Here is a 13,819-nt window from a genome sequence, read left to right on the forward strand (position 1 = left end):
AGTGAATATATTGTGCGACGAAGAAGATCCAACTAAAAAGCATTATATAAATTTATCATAATTAAGAATTAAATAGTATCACCATTATAATTTACTTATTATCCTCATACTTAAAAGATTTATATGTTTTATTTAACATTTGTATGATTTTGATGTTTGTCGATAAGTGGTGTTGAGTTTAAAGGCTATATTGTGGCATGGTGTTTATGTATATGCTAAAAATGGATACTCATAAACGATTTATCATTCTTTATTGAAAAAAAAATATTCAAATAATTTTCATAAGTTTGTTTGGGTTCAAGATATCCAATCATTGTATTTTCTAAAAGGATCTTAAAGTTATATTATTAATACTAATATTATGTATATAAATATTTTCAAGAAGAATATTCTTTTAGAATCCAATAAGAAAGAAAATCAATTATTAATGTTACATGGTTTGATGTGATAGTAACAATTATTTATCCATAACCCCAATAAAAAATATAGTAATTGAAAGGATTGTAATATGTTGATGAAGTTTCTTATAATTCATAGGTAAATAAAATTTTTAATTAATTTAAGGAACTAAAATAAAAGTTATATTAAAAGGAAACTTCAAATAAAAATATATAAAGATTTGACTTATATTCTTCTTTAAGATGTTTTACATGTTGTATCTAAATACATAAAAAATTGCCACTTAATTGGTTATCAAAATTATTTACCAATAAACCCTAAAACTCTAAAAAAATGTGAATCTCTTCAAAATTACTTTTAATCCATATTTTTTACTTTTTATCTTAAATAACAATTATTTTTATAAAACAAAACATTAAAATTCGGCATTGCATGAAATTCTCAAGGAATCACGTTTCATGTCTCTATTTAACCACGGTAACATTAAAGATTCTTTTTCCTTTTTGTCGCATTATTTTTTATTTTTTGGTTGCGTTGACTATTTAGTTATTGTTGCCCTGCATAGCTAATTACAAGTTAAATTTACTATTGAAAATGATGCTTTCCACTGTATACTCACATGACATTTTACGAGAAACAAATGACCCAGGTCCGGTGAGATCAAAACAAAGCGTTGTCGGCAATAGAAGCCGGGATCTGGCTTCTTCAGGCCGGGTTGAATTTGATCTGGAAAGGCCAGAGTCGGCCTCTTCCCTCCGGATCTGGCCTCCACAAAGGCTTTTGGTCGTTGAATGACCACTTTCCATTGCTGGTGCTTCCAAGCCGGCGGCTGGGGACGAAAACAAAGAAGGAAAGGAGAAGATAAAAAAAGGAAGATTTTTTTCTTTTTTTGATATTTTCTTAAATTATGTGGTTTTTCTTGTACAAATATAATTTTAAAGTTTAACATACATTTAAAATTATAAATATATATTTTTGTACAAGTATAGAAAATGGTTTAAAATGTTTAAAATTTTAATGGGATTCGTTTTTTAAGTATTTATGTCACTAATTTATCTAGTTGGAATTTTTTAAAAAAGAATATTTTTTACATTAGTAAGAATTAATGGAATATATTAGAATTCTTAACGGAACATTTCTTTTTCATCCACATATAAAAAAAAATTGGGATAGATGGTGATAAAATTGCACTAAAAAGATAAATAGAGTGGTAAATTTGAAATTCCAAATATAATAGAATGGTAAAAATGGACATTGAGACGTGCAGTATTGAATGAGAATTTGGTTGTGGAGGTTTGGCTTTAGATGATGGAAAAAAATGAGAACGAAAATTCATATCTAAAAAGTTGTAAGAAAAGTGAAAGGTGGTACCAGCCTATCTTGGGCTGTTGTGATGGGAAACTTAACATGCACGACAGATTGGTACGAGGCAAAGCTATATGGGAAATGGCAAAAAAAGGGGGGAAAAGAAAAGGCCGTAGTGTTATTCCGTTCACACTAATAACAAGGATAAGCAGCAGAGGTTGAAGTCCCATAAATCTATTTAGAAATTTGTTGGAGTCAAAAAGGCCTACTCCAACTTTGCTTGGTGCCGGTGGCCTTTAGTTTCCCATAATAGCGTGTGGAGCCCAATGAATTTAGTCCCTTGCAATGCACATATGACATATTCAATCCTTGGAGTAATTCTAATGGAAATGGGAGATACAAGGATAAATCATAAATGCACTTCCCCAACTTCTACTTACTCTTTTTAATAACCCTACCATGCTATTATTTGATCATCAGAATTATTTGTCATCAAAGGCGTGGAAACATGAGATTTCTTTCACAATAATAATAATAGCAGTAATTGATGGGTGGCGTGACCCTCCCCTCCCTCCAAGAATGTGTAACACAACACTAGGCCTGCCAATTTCCTACACAACAGTTTGTGAAGTGGCCTACCAGATAGGCATGCGAAAGGACACTTGATAAGCAACAAAACAAACAAACAAAAAAAAAAAAAACAACGAAAGAGAACCCTATTTGCATCGAGTATCAACAACATTTGGAATAACTTATATATGGGTAGAGTTGTCACCTACTTCGCCACCTACTTTTATAGATAATATATGCCAACATAATGATAATTGATATTACTTTTTCTGCCAAATAGTGACAAATTACAATAGGAGGACCCCTCATGGACCATTTTGTCCACAACGCATGATAAATTGATAATAATATAGCATGCAGTTGTTCACCTGAATCATATCCAGGTTGAACCCACATGGTAATTGGTAAGGAATCCCCTTTCGGGTTTAATTCTGATGCTCCACTCTCCAGAAGGCCGCCAGAGCCATCTAAAGCTGTATCCTGAGTACCCCCAAACTGATTCTATGCCGCACCAACAAGACCCTTGTGCCTCGCGTACGAAATTATTGACGTGAAAGTCGAAGCGCAGAGAATTCCGGCGAACATGACCACCTGAATTCAAAACCACCTTTTCATGACTAAAATTCTCAACACATTTATGCAAAAGTCAATGCCTTAGAAGAAAAAGAGAACAAAAAATCCCATAGGTCAAATTTTCTTGGCAAATGTAGTAGCTTTCTTCTGGCATATACTGAGGTGATCACACGAGACATACCCATTTAAACATGTATCCATGGCCCTCTTTCCATGTATACGGAATATTCATTCCAAATATTGCAGCAACCAAAGAATATATAGACAAACAAACAGTCCCAGAACTAAGGAGGAGCTCCAGCTGCCACATACAGTGAAAACCCATTAATATGATGCATGCAGATGAAATGCTCTATCTTCAAACCAACATTAGAAAAAACAAGGAGAGTGACAGGCCAGTGAACAAGACCAGAGAAAAGGTTTTGGAGGCTAATTGTGTAGAAGCACCTGAATTAGCTGATTTCGATGATTGTCAAGCTGCAAACAAGAAATGCACTTAGATTATTCAAGCTCAAATACTAGGTCCTGATACTTGAAAGGTGTTAAATTGCCTTGGAGAATTTTGATGACTGAATAAAATTTCCAAGTTCCACTCTGAGAGCAAAATTGTTAAGCAAATGGGACATTCAGATACATCCCTGAACTATCAAAACATCCTCCAGCAATTTTTCCACCTCTGTTTATCTTTGTTTTCAGTACAAAATTCATTATCTGATAACCTGGATATTGATATAATCCTCCGTGTCATCGATATACTCACGCAGCTGATGAGAAAAAAGAATAATTATGTAACAATAATCAATTGTAAAATAAAAGCAGAAATTGATGTGAAAAGTAAGGAACATACCGTGGTCAATTTGTTCAGTGTGCTTTCAATTTGCATAAAGTAAGCCTGCAGAATCCAGCAATAAACTTAATCTTTTGGATTATAGAATAAAAACCCATTATAATTAATCACGCTAATAACCTCAAGCAACATTTCAAGCTCCTCAACATCATTGTCCTCTTGAACTGTCACTGCACTTGCCCGACTGGTTCTTGATATCTTTGAGCCTATAGTTGGAGAGGCTAGGTACCAATTAGGAGCACCAGAACCGCTGACAGGTGAAGATGCCCCAGCCAACTTTCTCGACAAATAAAGGTCTGCCATATCATCATCGTCATCTAATAGTTGTTCAAGTTCATCCCTTACCTAAAGTCAGAAGGCTCATAAAGAATAAGTCTGAACTTGAGGGTAGAGATCAGTTAATCTACTGGTTTTTTTTCATCATTAACGCCAAATAATTTTGGCAATATATGCCTACAACGCATTAGCAGTGATATAAGTTGTGAAAACTGAACTTAGGAACTCAGGTTGAAATAGTTAAAACACCAAGATATAAAAGTATTAACAATCCTAGGGATTTTTCATGACTGGATTCTGCAGTACCAATCATATAGTCATGAAAAAAATACGATGCCATTCCATATGCAAGCTACTGCTTTTTCTTTCTTTTGAGCCTTTTCAGTCAATATTAACAGCAAAACCCCCTTCCTGTGATCCTCCCAACGGCTTTTCCATCCCAGGGAGAAATACTTCAAATCATGATCATCATTAAACCTACAATTGCATCTCCCTTCATCTAGTGAAAATTAGTATTGTTTTGAATTATTTAATGGAAACGTTCTTATTCCAACAAGTAATTTTGTTTTTTTTTTTTTGGCTTTTTATCTACTATCATGAAGTAGTTCGTTTAAATTACTGTGGATCCTTAGTTAATCTTTTTTTAATTTTATATTTTGAGTACAAGTGGCTCTTTTTAGTATTTCATATCACTGGCAATCTAGATTAACATATGAGGAAATGAGAACAATTAGAAACAATCAAATTTGGTTGACCTTCCAAGGGAAAGGCCAATAGGAAAATCAGATTACGAAGGATCAACTCATAGAACAGAGCAATATGCCCTGAACACCTCCAATTCAATTCCTCTTCAATTGCTTAACGAGCCAATTTTCTCCAATAAATAAGCATGTATTTTGGTGTTCATTTTTTGAAGGGGAAAAATGATATGAATAGGAAACCACGGGGAAAGAACTTATGGCAGCTTTGAACTAAAACAGAGATTCTAGAGAACTAAAGCAGTACTAGTACAAACCAATGTTCAATGTACAGGTTTGCTTACAAGTACTTTATTTTCCTTGAAATCAGCAACACCATGAAATAATTTACCAACCCAAAAATACATAACCTAAAAGAGCATTCAAGATTCATGCATGTTATTGCACATATTATATGTATCCAAATTAGTCATGTGGTCGCTGAAAATCTGTATGCAGCTTAATATATTCTGGCATTTGAGCCAAAAGAAAACTGAGAAAGAAATGATTTTATCCACTAAGAGAAGAAGAAATTTCATTTATATGCTGGGGTTCTAAAATCCTACAGATAGTACGATACCTTTTGAACCCGATTTGTCAGCCTTGTCATAGCACTTTTCAGTTTACGCACTCGGTCCAAGTTGCGGCTGCTAATCTGCATGTAATTGAACTCGTCTTACAAGCAAAACGAGAAAACAAAATCACCAAAACTCTGTGCTAGTCATAAATATTAAACATCATAGAGACAAAAGAAATGAAAAATTAAAATATTGATTGTCGTATTTCCCTATTATATATGAACAACTGTTCGAGAACTAAATCTCAGCAAGGACTTCTTCATCATATGCTATAAAGATCTTTCTTCAATATTCTGCCCTCTATGTATCTGGTTATAGAAAAAAAGAAAAAGACAAAAAATCAAATGCATTTTACAGTTCTCTGCATCAATAATATTTCATTACTTACTGATGCCAGCATGGAATTCATCAATAACAAAACCTTCAGAAAGCATGTATTACATGAAGTAATTCATAGCAAGAAGAGAAACGATGCCTCCAACATTAAAAAGTTGAACAACCCTTCAAAGAGCAGCTTGAATTCATGGCTTCTTTACATGCCTGTAGTTGGCATGGATCATAACACTATAAAGGAAGATCATCGTTCGAACAAAAGCCAAATTCTGATGACTAGTTCAATCGTGTATTTAAATCACAAGCACACCTTGCGAAACAGGAACATCAGATATTGTTATAGTTCATTACCTAGAATTTATCCCATTTAATCCTCATAATTTTGATGCAACTGCTTAAGTACCAGAATAGTAAGTCAGGAGTGTCATTGACTTGTCAACTCAAGTTTGGAAGAAGAAGCAATAGAGTGCTTACAATGACTAAATAATACAGGCAATAAAATGGCCAGAATTTCAAATTCTACTGCAGAGCTATTGCAAAAGCATAAGCAGCTAATGAATCCATTGATATTTAAGTTACAAGATGACTTCATTCTACAATTACATAGGAGTATCTTTTTGATGAAATTGAAGTATATTTTAAGATTGCATGTCCTCATAATTTTGATGCAAACTGCTACAGTACTAGAATTGTACGTAACGAGTGTTATTGTCAAGTCAAGTTTGGCAGCAGAAGCAATGGAGCATTTGCAATAACAAAATAATACAGGCAACAAAGTGGCCAGAATGTCAAATTTTGCTGCAGAACTATTGCAATACATAAGTAGCTAATGAATCCATTTATTTAGTTAACCTGACTTCATTCTGCAATTACATAGGAGTTCTTTTGATGGAATTGAAGTACTTTTTACAATTGCCTGTAATTATGGGTTCAGTCATTTCATCACTTTCCCGAAGAACAGCATAAAAGATAATAAAATGTTTACATGTGCTGAGAAGTGAGAAGGCATCAATATATAGCAAAGGATGCAACAATTGTAGAGCCAAAATTTGACTCCTATTTGCATCAAAGCTAACTTCTAGCTTCAATAGAAATGTTTTGAAATAATCATGCCAGAAACAAAACTTATCCACTGAACTAGATGGCTTAAGCAAAAATTAAAAACAAAAAATTGTAAAGGGCAATTACCTTGGAGGTCAGCTCATCTAAAGCTGGATAAGTATCAGTCTCCAGTTCCCTAGTACGTGCATCAAGAAAGCTACAAATTGCTTCTAATGCAACTTCTAGTGCCCGGAATTCGAATGGAAATTCTACATGAAACATACCAAAACCACCAGAATATCAATGGTATTGACATGGACTAATACAATCACTTTAGAATTTTTTTATTTCTAAATTCAAAAGAGTTTCAACCAAAAGTTAGTGTACCATTTTCTTCCCCAATGTCCATGTCATTGCGCAGACCAAGGTGTTCTTCTTCTTCTCCTTGGCCTTGGCATGTGAGATTATCTTGAGGCAATCGCCTTTTAAGTTCCGCAACAATGGGGATTACATTATCATCAAATGGATCTCTAAGCAATACCTAGCACAAAAAAAAAAAAAAACAGGACTTTTACCAGTCTCACCTCCAAAAACAAAACCCACCTCAATTTCTAATTTCAAACAAATAATACAAAACAAATTAGCATATATAAAGTTGATTTTTAAGTGCTCAACTTCTATTAACTAACCTCTTCTGCTGTGATTATTGCTTTGATGTGCTGCAATCAAATCATTAAAAAAAAATCAGCTTCAAAAAAATCTAAACAAAACAATATAAAATGAAAAAGATCAAATCAAAATTACTTCCAAATTGAGAACAATGACTTTTTCTCTGCCTAAAATGGTGGAAGGATAAGACAACATGGGATCAAGAATACGAAGATCTCTGGCATGAATCTGAACGCGGCGCATTACAGCATACTTGTCGACGTCAAGAATCACACCTTGCCCCTTGGCGTCTATTGAAATCCAGCTCGTTGTAACCGCCGTTTTCTTCTTAAGCGAAGCTACTTGCGTCTCCACTGGAACCAAATACACTTCTCGAGCCATTCAAAAAGAAAAACCACAGAGAATTACTCTTGGAACAGAGCAAAGATGAGCGTTGGCCGTAGGGGAAGTTTTATAGAATTTTGAGGAGAGAAAAGGGAGTGTTAGGGTTTAAGAGAGGATGAAGAAAGTGATTGGAGAAGGAGGAAATTAGGGAGGGATTCGCTGCATGGGGCGGTGGTGAAGCCTGACAGAGACAGTGGAAATCTAACAGTGAGGGTGAAGAGTTAAAAAATGGAGGCCAAAAGGTTTTAAACAGATTAGTTTACTTATTTTCACTCGTCACCATTTGGCGCGTGCTCTAACGGTCGTTGCTTTCTTCTCTTCCCTCTCTCCCTTCCGCCATTATTAGTTGTGTAGGAACGCCGTTTAATAATTGAGTTTTGATATTTCAACTGTTTTAAATTCAATCTAATTTTATATTCCAAAACTTAAATTATTCAGACTGAATTAACAAAGATTGATCACTTCATTATCATCTAAATTAAAATCAATACATTCAAACTTAAAACTAATTACTTGCTTGTACAGATATAAGCAACTAAAAGAAAAACATTGATCATGCATGCCTTACCAGTTACCAACTTCAAACTAAAGCAAGTAGACAACAAGTGTCCGGTTAAGACATAAATCCGACGTGATTCTGAAATTAAACAAAAAAACATACAAACTGATGTAGCCGCGCGTCAACTTGATTGCGTTGAAAGGAAGTACCAAATGCGTTTCTGCTTTGTCTGCCACCTTCCTCCTTACCCTTGGCCTTTACCCCTGGCGCTATAGCCATTCGATTTCGGATAACTCACTCATCGCACACTATGAATTATCCAACTAGTCTCTTGTTCTTGATTTATTTTAGATATAACGTTTTTAAAAAATTAAATTATTTAATAATTTAATAAAAATATTATACTCAACCAAATTTTTATTAAATAATTTAATTTTTAAAAATATTATATTTAAATTTATAATATTTTTATTTTTTATTGTATTTAATTAAATTTTTATATTTTTATTTTTAAATCAAATAAATTTTTCTAATTAATGATTGACTAACTTTTATTAGTAAAAATGTTACTTATCATAGGAATATAGCATTTCATACTAACGTTTCATAATAGATTATGACATAATATAATATATGACCATATGATATTTTTTACTTGTATTACATGAGTATAAAATGATAAAGAATATATTGATTAATGATAATAAATTAACTATTAATCATAAAGTCTTATTTGACTTAAAATAAATATATATAAATTTAATTGAATGTAATAAAATAATGAGAACTTATTTTAATTTTTTTTAATAATTTAAAAAAAAATTCAAGTATTATACCTTTATTTTATGCTAGAAGGTGATAAGTTTTTGCATGAAATAAATCACAAACTTGGTTTTAGCTGGAATCAATGTTGACAAGAAAATAGAAAATAGCTTATTAATTATCAAAGTAAATCTACTTATGTGCAATTTACTATCAATGAAAAATGAATGGAAGTTCCAACCCAAAAATAGAACATATAAATGGAGTCAGGTTGGACGGGCTTTGAGTAACTTTGCCCCAACCTGGCCTGAAAAACTATTTGAGTTAACTTTCCTACCCAGGCCCATCCCGCCCATTTTTGCTTGGTATCTTTGACCGACTTAAAACTTTCTCACTCGAAGGATCAACAATTCAAAAACAAAAAAGCAAATATCCTTTTGGTAATTGAAAAATAATTTATTGAAAACATATTTTTTCTATGTCAAATATTTTATAAGAAAATTTTATATTTTTTATTATTTAGATAAATTTTCGAAAATATTTTTTGTTGTTTAGATCATTTTATGAAAAATATTTTCCATCATAGTGAAATTATTTAGGTATTAAAATAATAAATAGGAGTTGAGTACTAAATAATATTAATATTTAATTTTCATTAATTTGGGATCAAAATTAAGAATGGAAATGAAAATGAAAAAAATTAATAATGATATTTCTCAAAGTATTCAACCACATATATGTAATGAAAATAAAATCTAATTTTTTTAAAAAATTTCATCTTATCGCTTTTTTATTATAATTACAAAAATATAAATATTCATCAATTGTATAAGATATCCAAAACCTATACTTATAAATATGTGTTCATTAAATTACAATCATTGAAATATTTTTTATTATAATTATTAGTAAGATTTAAACTTATTTAAATGTGTATTCATCAAATGATGATTATTAAAATATTTTTTATTATAATTATTAGTAAGATTTATTCCATTTATAAATAAAATATTTAATTTTATTGAATGGTTTCATTAAAAATATTTTATTAATTTAATAGTGTTGTATAAATTAAATATTAATATTTTAAATTAATTTTTTAAAGTTAAATATTAATATTTTTATTTTTAATATTTTAAGTTAAATATTAATATTTATCAAATTTATACCCATAAACTTAGTAGAAAAGTGTTTTTGTTGTTCTGGGCATAAGACATTTTCCGTAATTAACCTTGTTGACTCGTAAAATGTTTTACATTTGGAATTAATCTTTCGTCTTCTAAATAAGTATAAGTCTTGAAAACGTTTTTTGAAAAATATCTTACAACAAAACAAATGGATCCTAACACCTTGAATAATTTTTATGGCCAGAAAACAAATAGTCAGTTAAATACTATTACCTTTCATGACAAAAAAAGTTAGTAGCTCTTGATTCATTGAAGGAAGATTAAGTTCGGATAACTTGATGGCTTAATTGTAGAATAATTTTTTAAACGATTTACATATTTTTCTTTTAAAAAATTATTAATTATTTTCAATTTATTCATATTTTAATCAAACTTAAAAAAATTAATGCAGTCAATTTCTAATATTTTATTTTTATTTTTATTTAAATATAAAACTACAATGCATAAAGTATAAGAAGTTAACTATGATATATAAGATTTCATAGAATGATTAAATATATAAATAATAAAATAATATAAATAGAAAAAAAAAAAGATAAAAAGACTTTACTTTTTCTTAATTTCAAACAATTGTGGTGAGTAGTCTAATTTTTCTTTCTCAAAGCCCACAAGTTCATAAATCTTTTTAATAAAAATACCTATCCAGTCCCTTTACTCTTTAATTTGTTCAATTTAGTCTCCATATGCAAAATTGAAACAATTTAATCTCTTGATTTTGAAAATTACGTCAATTTAGTCATTTCTCTAACGGCATTCAATTTTTTCATTAAAAGATGACGTCAACGCTGATGTGTCACATTTGATGACGTAGGCGTTGAGATGATGATATGGCATGCCACGCTACAACGATTGATGATGTGGTAGTGGTAACGTGGAACTGACATGCTAACATATCAATGTTATGTGACAGATCAAAAAATGACTAAATAGGAAAGTAAGAAAATTAATTTACATATTCTAAAATCAAATAGTAAAGTAAGAAAATATTTATATATATTTTTTAACACCATAAATCTTTTATACTTAAATATTTGGCTTATTAATAAGCATATCAATAATTTACTTAAAGATTTGTATTTTTTAAAATTTTTTTAATTTAGTCCCTTAACGTCTTAATTTTGTTCAATTTAGTCCATATACTATATATTTTTGTACAATTTAGTCTCTATGATGTAGCAGGATTTTTTTTTTTAAAGATTTTTTTGATTTGCCACGTGACACTGACATATCAGCACGTCAGCACTGCCACATCATCATATAGTGCCATGTGGCATTGCCACTTCATCACTCGATACCACGTGACATGCCACATCATCATCTCAACGTCACGTCATCAAAATGTGACACGTTAGCGCTGACGTCATTTTTTTAACTAAAAAATTAGATGCCGTTAAAGAGAGGAACTAAATTGATGTAATTTCTAAAATTAATGGATAAAATTACTTTTATTTTGAATGCAAAGACTAAATTGAGCAAAATTAAAGAGTATAAAGATTGGATAGGTCTTTTTACCAAATATTTTTTGAAGAAAAAAGTATGTTTCCGTGTTGAGTTACATAAAAGAGGGTAAAGTAAAAAAAAATAGAAAAAGAAAAAGAAAGAGAGAAAAAGAGGTGGAAAAAATTTAAAAATTAAGATAAAATTGAATAAGGCTTATAAAATCAATTTATTATTTTTATTTATGTTAATTATTAAATAAAAATTATTTTGAAAATTTTATTTAAAAAATATATATAATAAATAAATAAAATTTAAAAATATATAATAATTAAATAGTTTTAAAAATTTTGAGCAACCAAAGATACATGACCCTTGGCGAGAAGCAACAACGGAGGAAACAAGAGGTTGGCCAAACCTTAAAGACTGGCCGCTGCCCCGCTACCAAGGCACGTGCATGGCCAATTGCCAACCCCCAACAATGCCATAAAAAAGACACGAGTTCAAAAAACTTTCCTATATAGAATTTGCCTTTTTTTCCCCAAAAGGAAACAAAAATGATATTCACGTGAAATAGGAGGTACTAACAAAAAACCTCCAACCAGACTCGCAGATGAGGATGGTTACAACTAAAAGTCACCGTAAGTGACTCAATATTTGTCTGAATATTTAGTCTATGAACTAATATGTACCTTTTTATTTTCCCTCTTCCAGTCTTCTCAATGTTTTGACAAACATTATATTCTTTTAAAACATGAATGTCACCACAAACGCTTTAAAAAAATTAATAAAATCTTTTAATTTCACATTAATTAAATAAAATTTTGTAAAAATTTATAAATATGAACGTTGCGTAAGTAATAATCATTATATTAAAATTAAGGTTTGAGTAATAGTGTGAAAGTTTTAGTATTTTATTTACTTTTAATAATTATATCATTTTGCTGTCTATTAAATGATTTTTAAAAAAAAATATAATACACAAGTAATGGAAGTAATACAACTCTAATGATTATGTCAGATCCTAAGCTTAATTACTTGTCATGTTGGGATATTTATTAATGGCACACGTTTACGCTGAAATCAAAGTATCAAAGAAAATGACAAAGATGTGAGATTAACGTCAAACTCACCATTGGCTCCTTAATAGGATATCTCTGCTTAACAATTTTACTTCCCGAAGCTAAGAGAGGTTGACCTTTCGTAATTAATGCATTGGTAAACCACACCTACTTCATTTAAATCACTCCTTTTGTCGATACACGTGGCACTTACCTATCACTTTCGTTAGACTGCAATCCTTTATGTTACAAAAATATTATTGCAAAGGACAAACAGCAATATTGCCCTAAAAAGGAAAAAAAAAGTTTAATATTTAAAAAAATTAAATATTTTTTTTATATTTTTATTACGTTAAATTAAGTTTTAATATTTTATTTTAAATTAAATTAATTTTTATATTTAAATTTTGAATCAAATAAATCTTTATAATTAAAAAATATCATTTATTGTTTTATATCATATGAAGTTGATGTGATATACTAAATATAATAATTGAGAATGATGAGATATATTAACATATTATAATTAATGACGATGTGATATGATAGTATGATCAAGTGACATTTTTTATCTTTTATATTAATGTATTGTGAATATAATATGACAAATAATATTTTGATTAAAGATAATTAATCAATATTTATTTGATCTAAAATAAAAATATAGAAATTTAATTGAATATAATAAAAAATAAAAAATTTATATGATTTTTTAAATAATTCAGGAAGAATTTTAAACATTATGTCAAAAAGAAAATAGCAAAAATTTTGGAAGATCATATTAATTTACCTATGCTCACATAGTCAAAGCTCAAAATTTAATCTTTTAACATTTAAAGTTCAAGTCCAATATACGAGGCTGGAAAAAAAAAGTAATATTTATGTTGTAAAACAGAAGATTACTTCATATTATATAGATGAAAATTCAAAATGAATCTCCACAAATGAAACAAACAATAACTAACATTTTCAACTATTAAACTAAAATAATAAAATTACCCGATTAGATTTATTCATTGATTTGATATTTTCTTTTTTCATATAATCATTCTCCTTATTCCATAATAATCAACATAAAGAACAATAATACTAATATTAAATTTTATTTATATTCACCAATCAAATGACCGCCGCAAATCTAGTACTAGTAATAATCAACCT

The 13,819-nt window shown here is 29.9% G+C and overlaps 1 protein-coding gene across 3 annotated transcripts; it reads right to left on the bottom strand.

Annotated features, from left to right (window-relative positions):
* Positions 2,404-7,943, bottom strand: LOC18613226 (magnesium transporter MRS2-2). 3 transcript variants are annotated; one of them, XM_018122093.1, is made up of 11 exons: positions 7,485-7,943; positions 7,349-7,378; positions 7,047-7,200; positions 6,807-6,928; positions 5,288-5,362; positions 3,815-4,039; positions 3,695-3,739; positions 3,567-3,611; positions 3,295-3,324; positions 3,029-3,148; positions 2,404-2,865 (listed from the first exon to the last, which is right to left on the bottom strand). In XM_018122093.1, the coding sequence occupies exons 1-11, from the start codon at positions 7,707-7,709 to the stop codon at positions 2,776-2,778; spliced, it is 1,161 nt and encodes a 386-aa protein (XP_017977582.1). In that variant the 5' UTR covers positions 7,710-7,943; the 3' UTR covers positions 2,404-2,775. The 3 variants fall into 3 exon arrangements, with proteins under 3 accessions (XP_017977582.1, XP_007050410.2, XP_017977585.1); XM_007050348.2 differs by having other exon boundaries at positions 7,464-7,940; XM_018122096.1 differs by lacking the exon at positions 2,404-2,865 and having other exon boundaries at positions 3,059-3,148; positions 3,257-3,324; positions 7,464-7,943.

The sequence above is a fragment of the Theobroma cacao genome, chromosome 1, assembly GCF_000208745.1.
Source record: "Theobroma cacao cultivar B97-61/B2 chromosome 1, Criollo_cocoa_genome_V2, whole genome shotgun sequence".
Lineage (NCBI taxonomy): Eukaryota > Viridiplantae > Streptophyta > Magnoliopsida > Malvales > Malvaceae > Theobroma > Theobroma cacao.

Excerpts from the sequence above, each read along its gene's own strand:
- LOC18613226 (XM_007050348.2), bottom strand. The coding sequence starts at position 7,709 with ATGGCTCGAGAAGTGTATTTGGTTCCAGTGGAGACGCAAGTAGCTTCG. Across the intron at positions 4,040-5,287 it reads TGACAAATCGGGTTCAAAAG|GTAAGGGATGAACTTGAACA; the intron begins GTATCGTACTAT and ends TTCTGACTTTAG. Across the intron at positions 3,325-3,566 it reads AGGATTATATCAATATCCAG|CTTGACAATCATCGAAATCA; the intron begins GTTATCAGATAA and ends TCTTGTTTGCAG.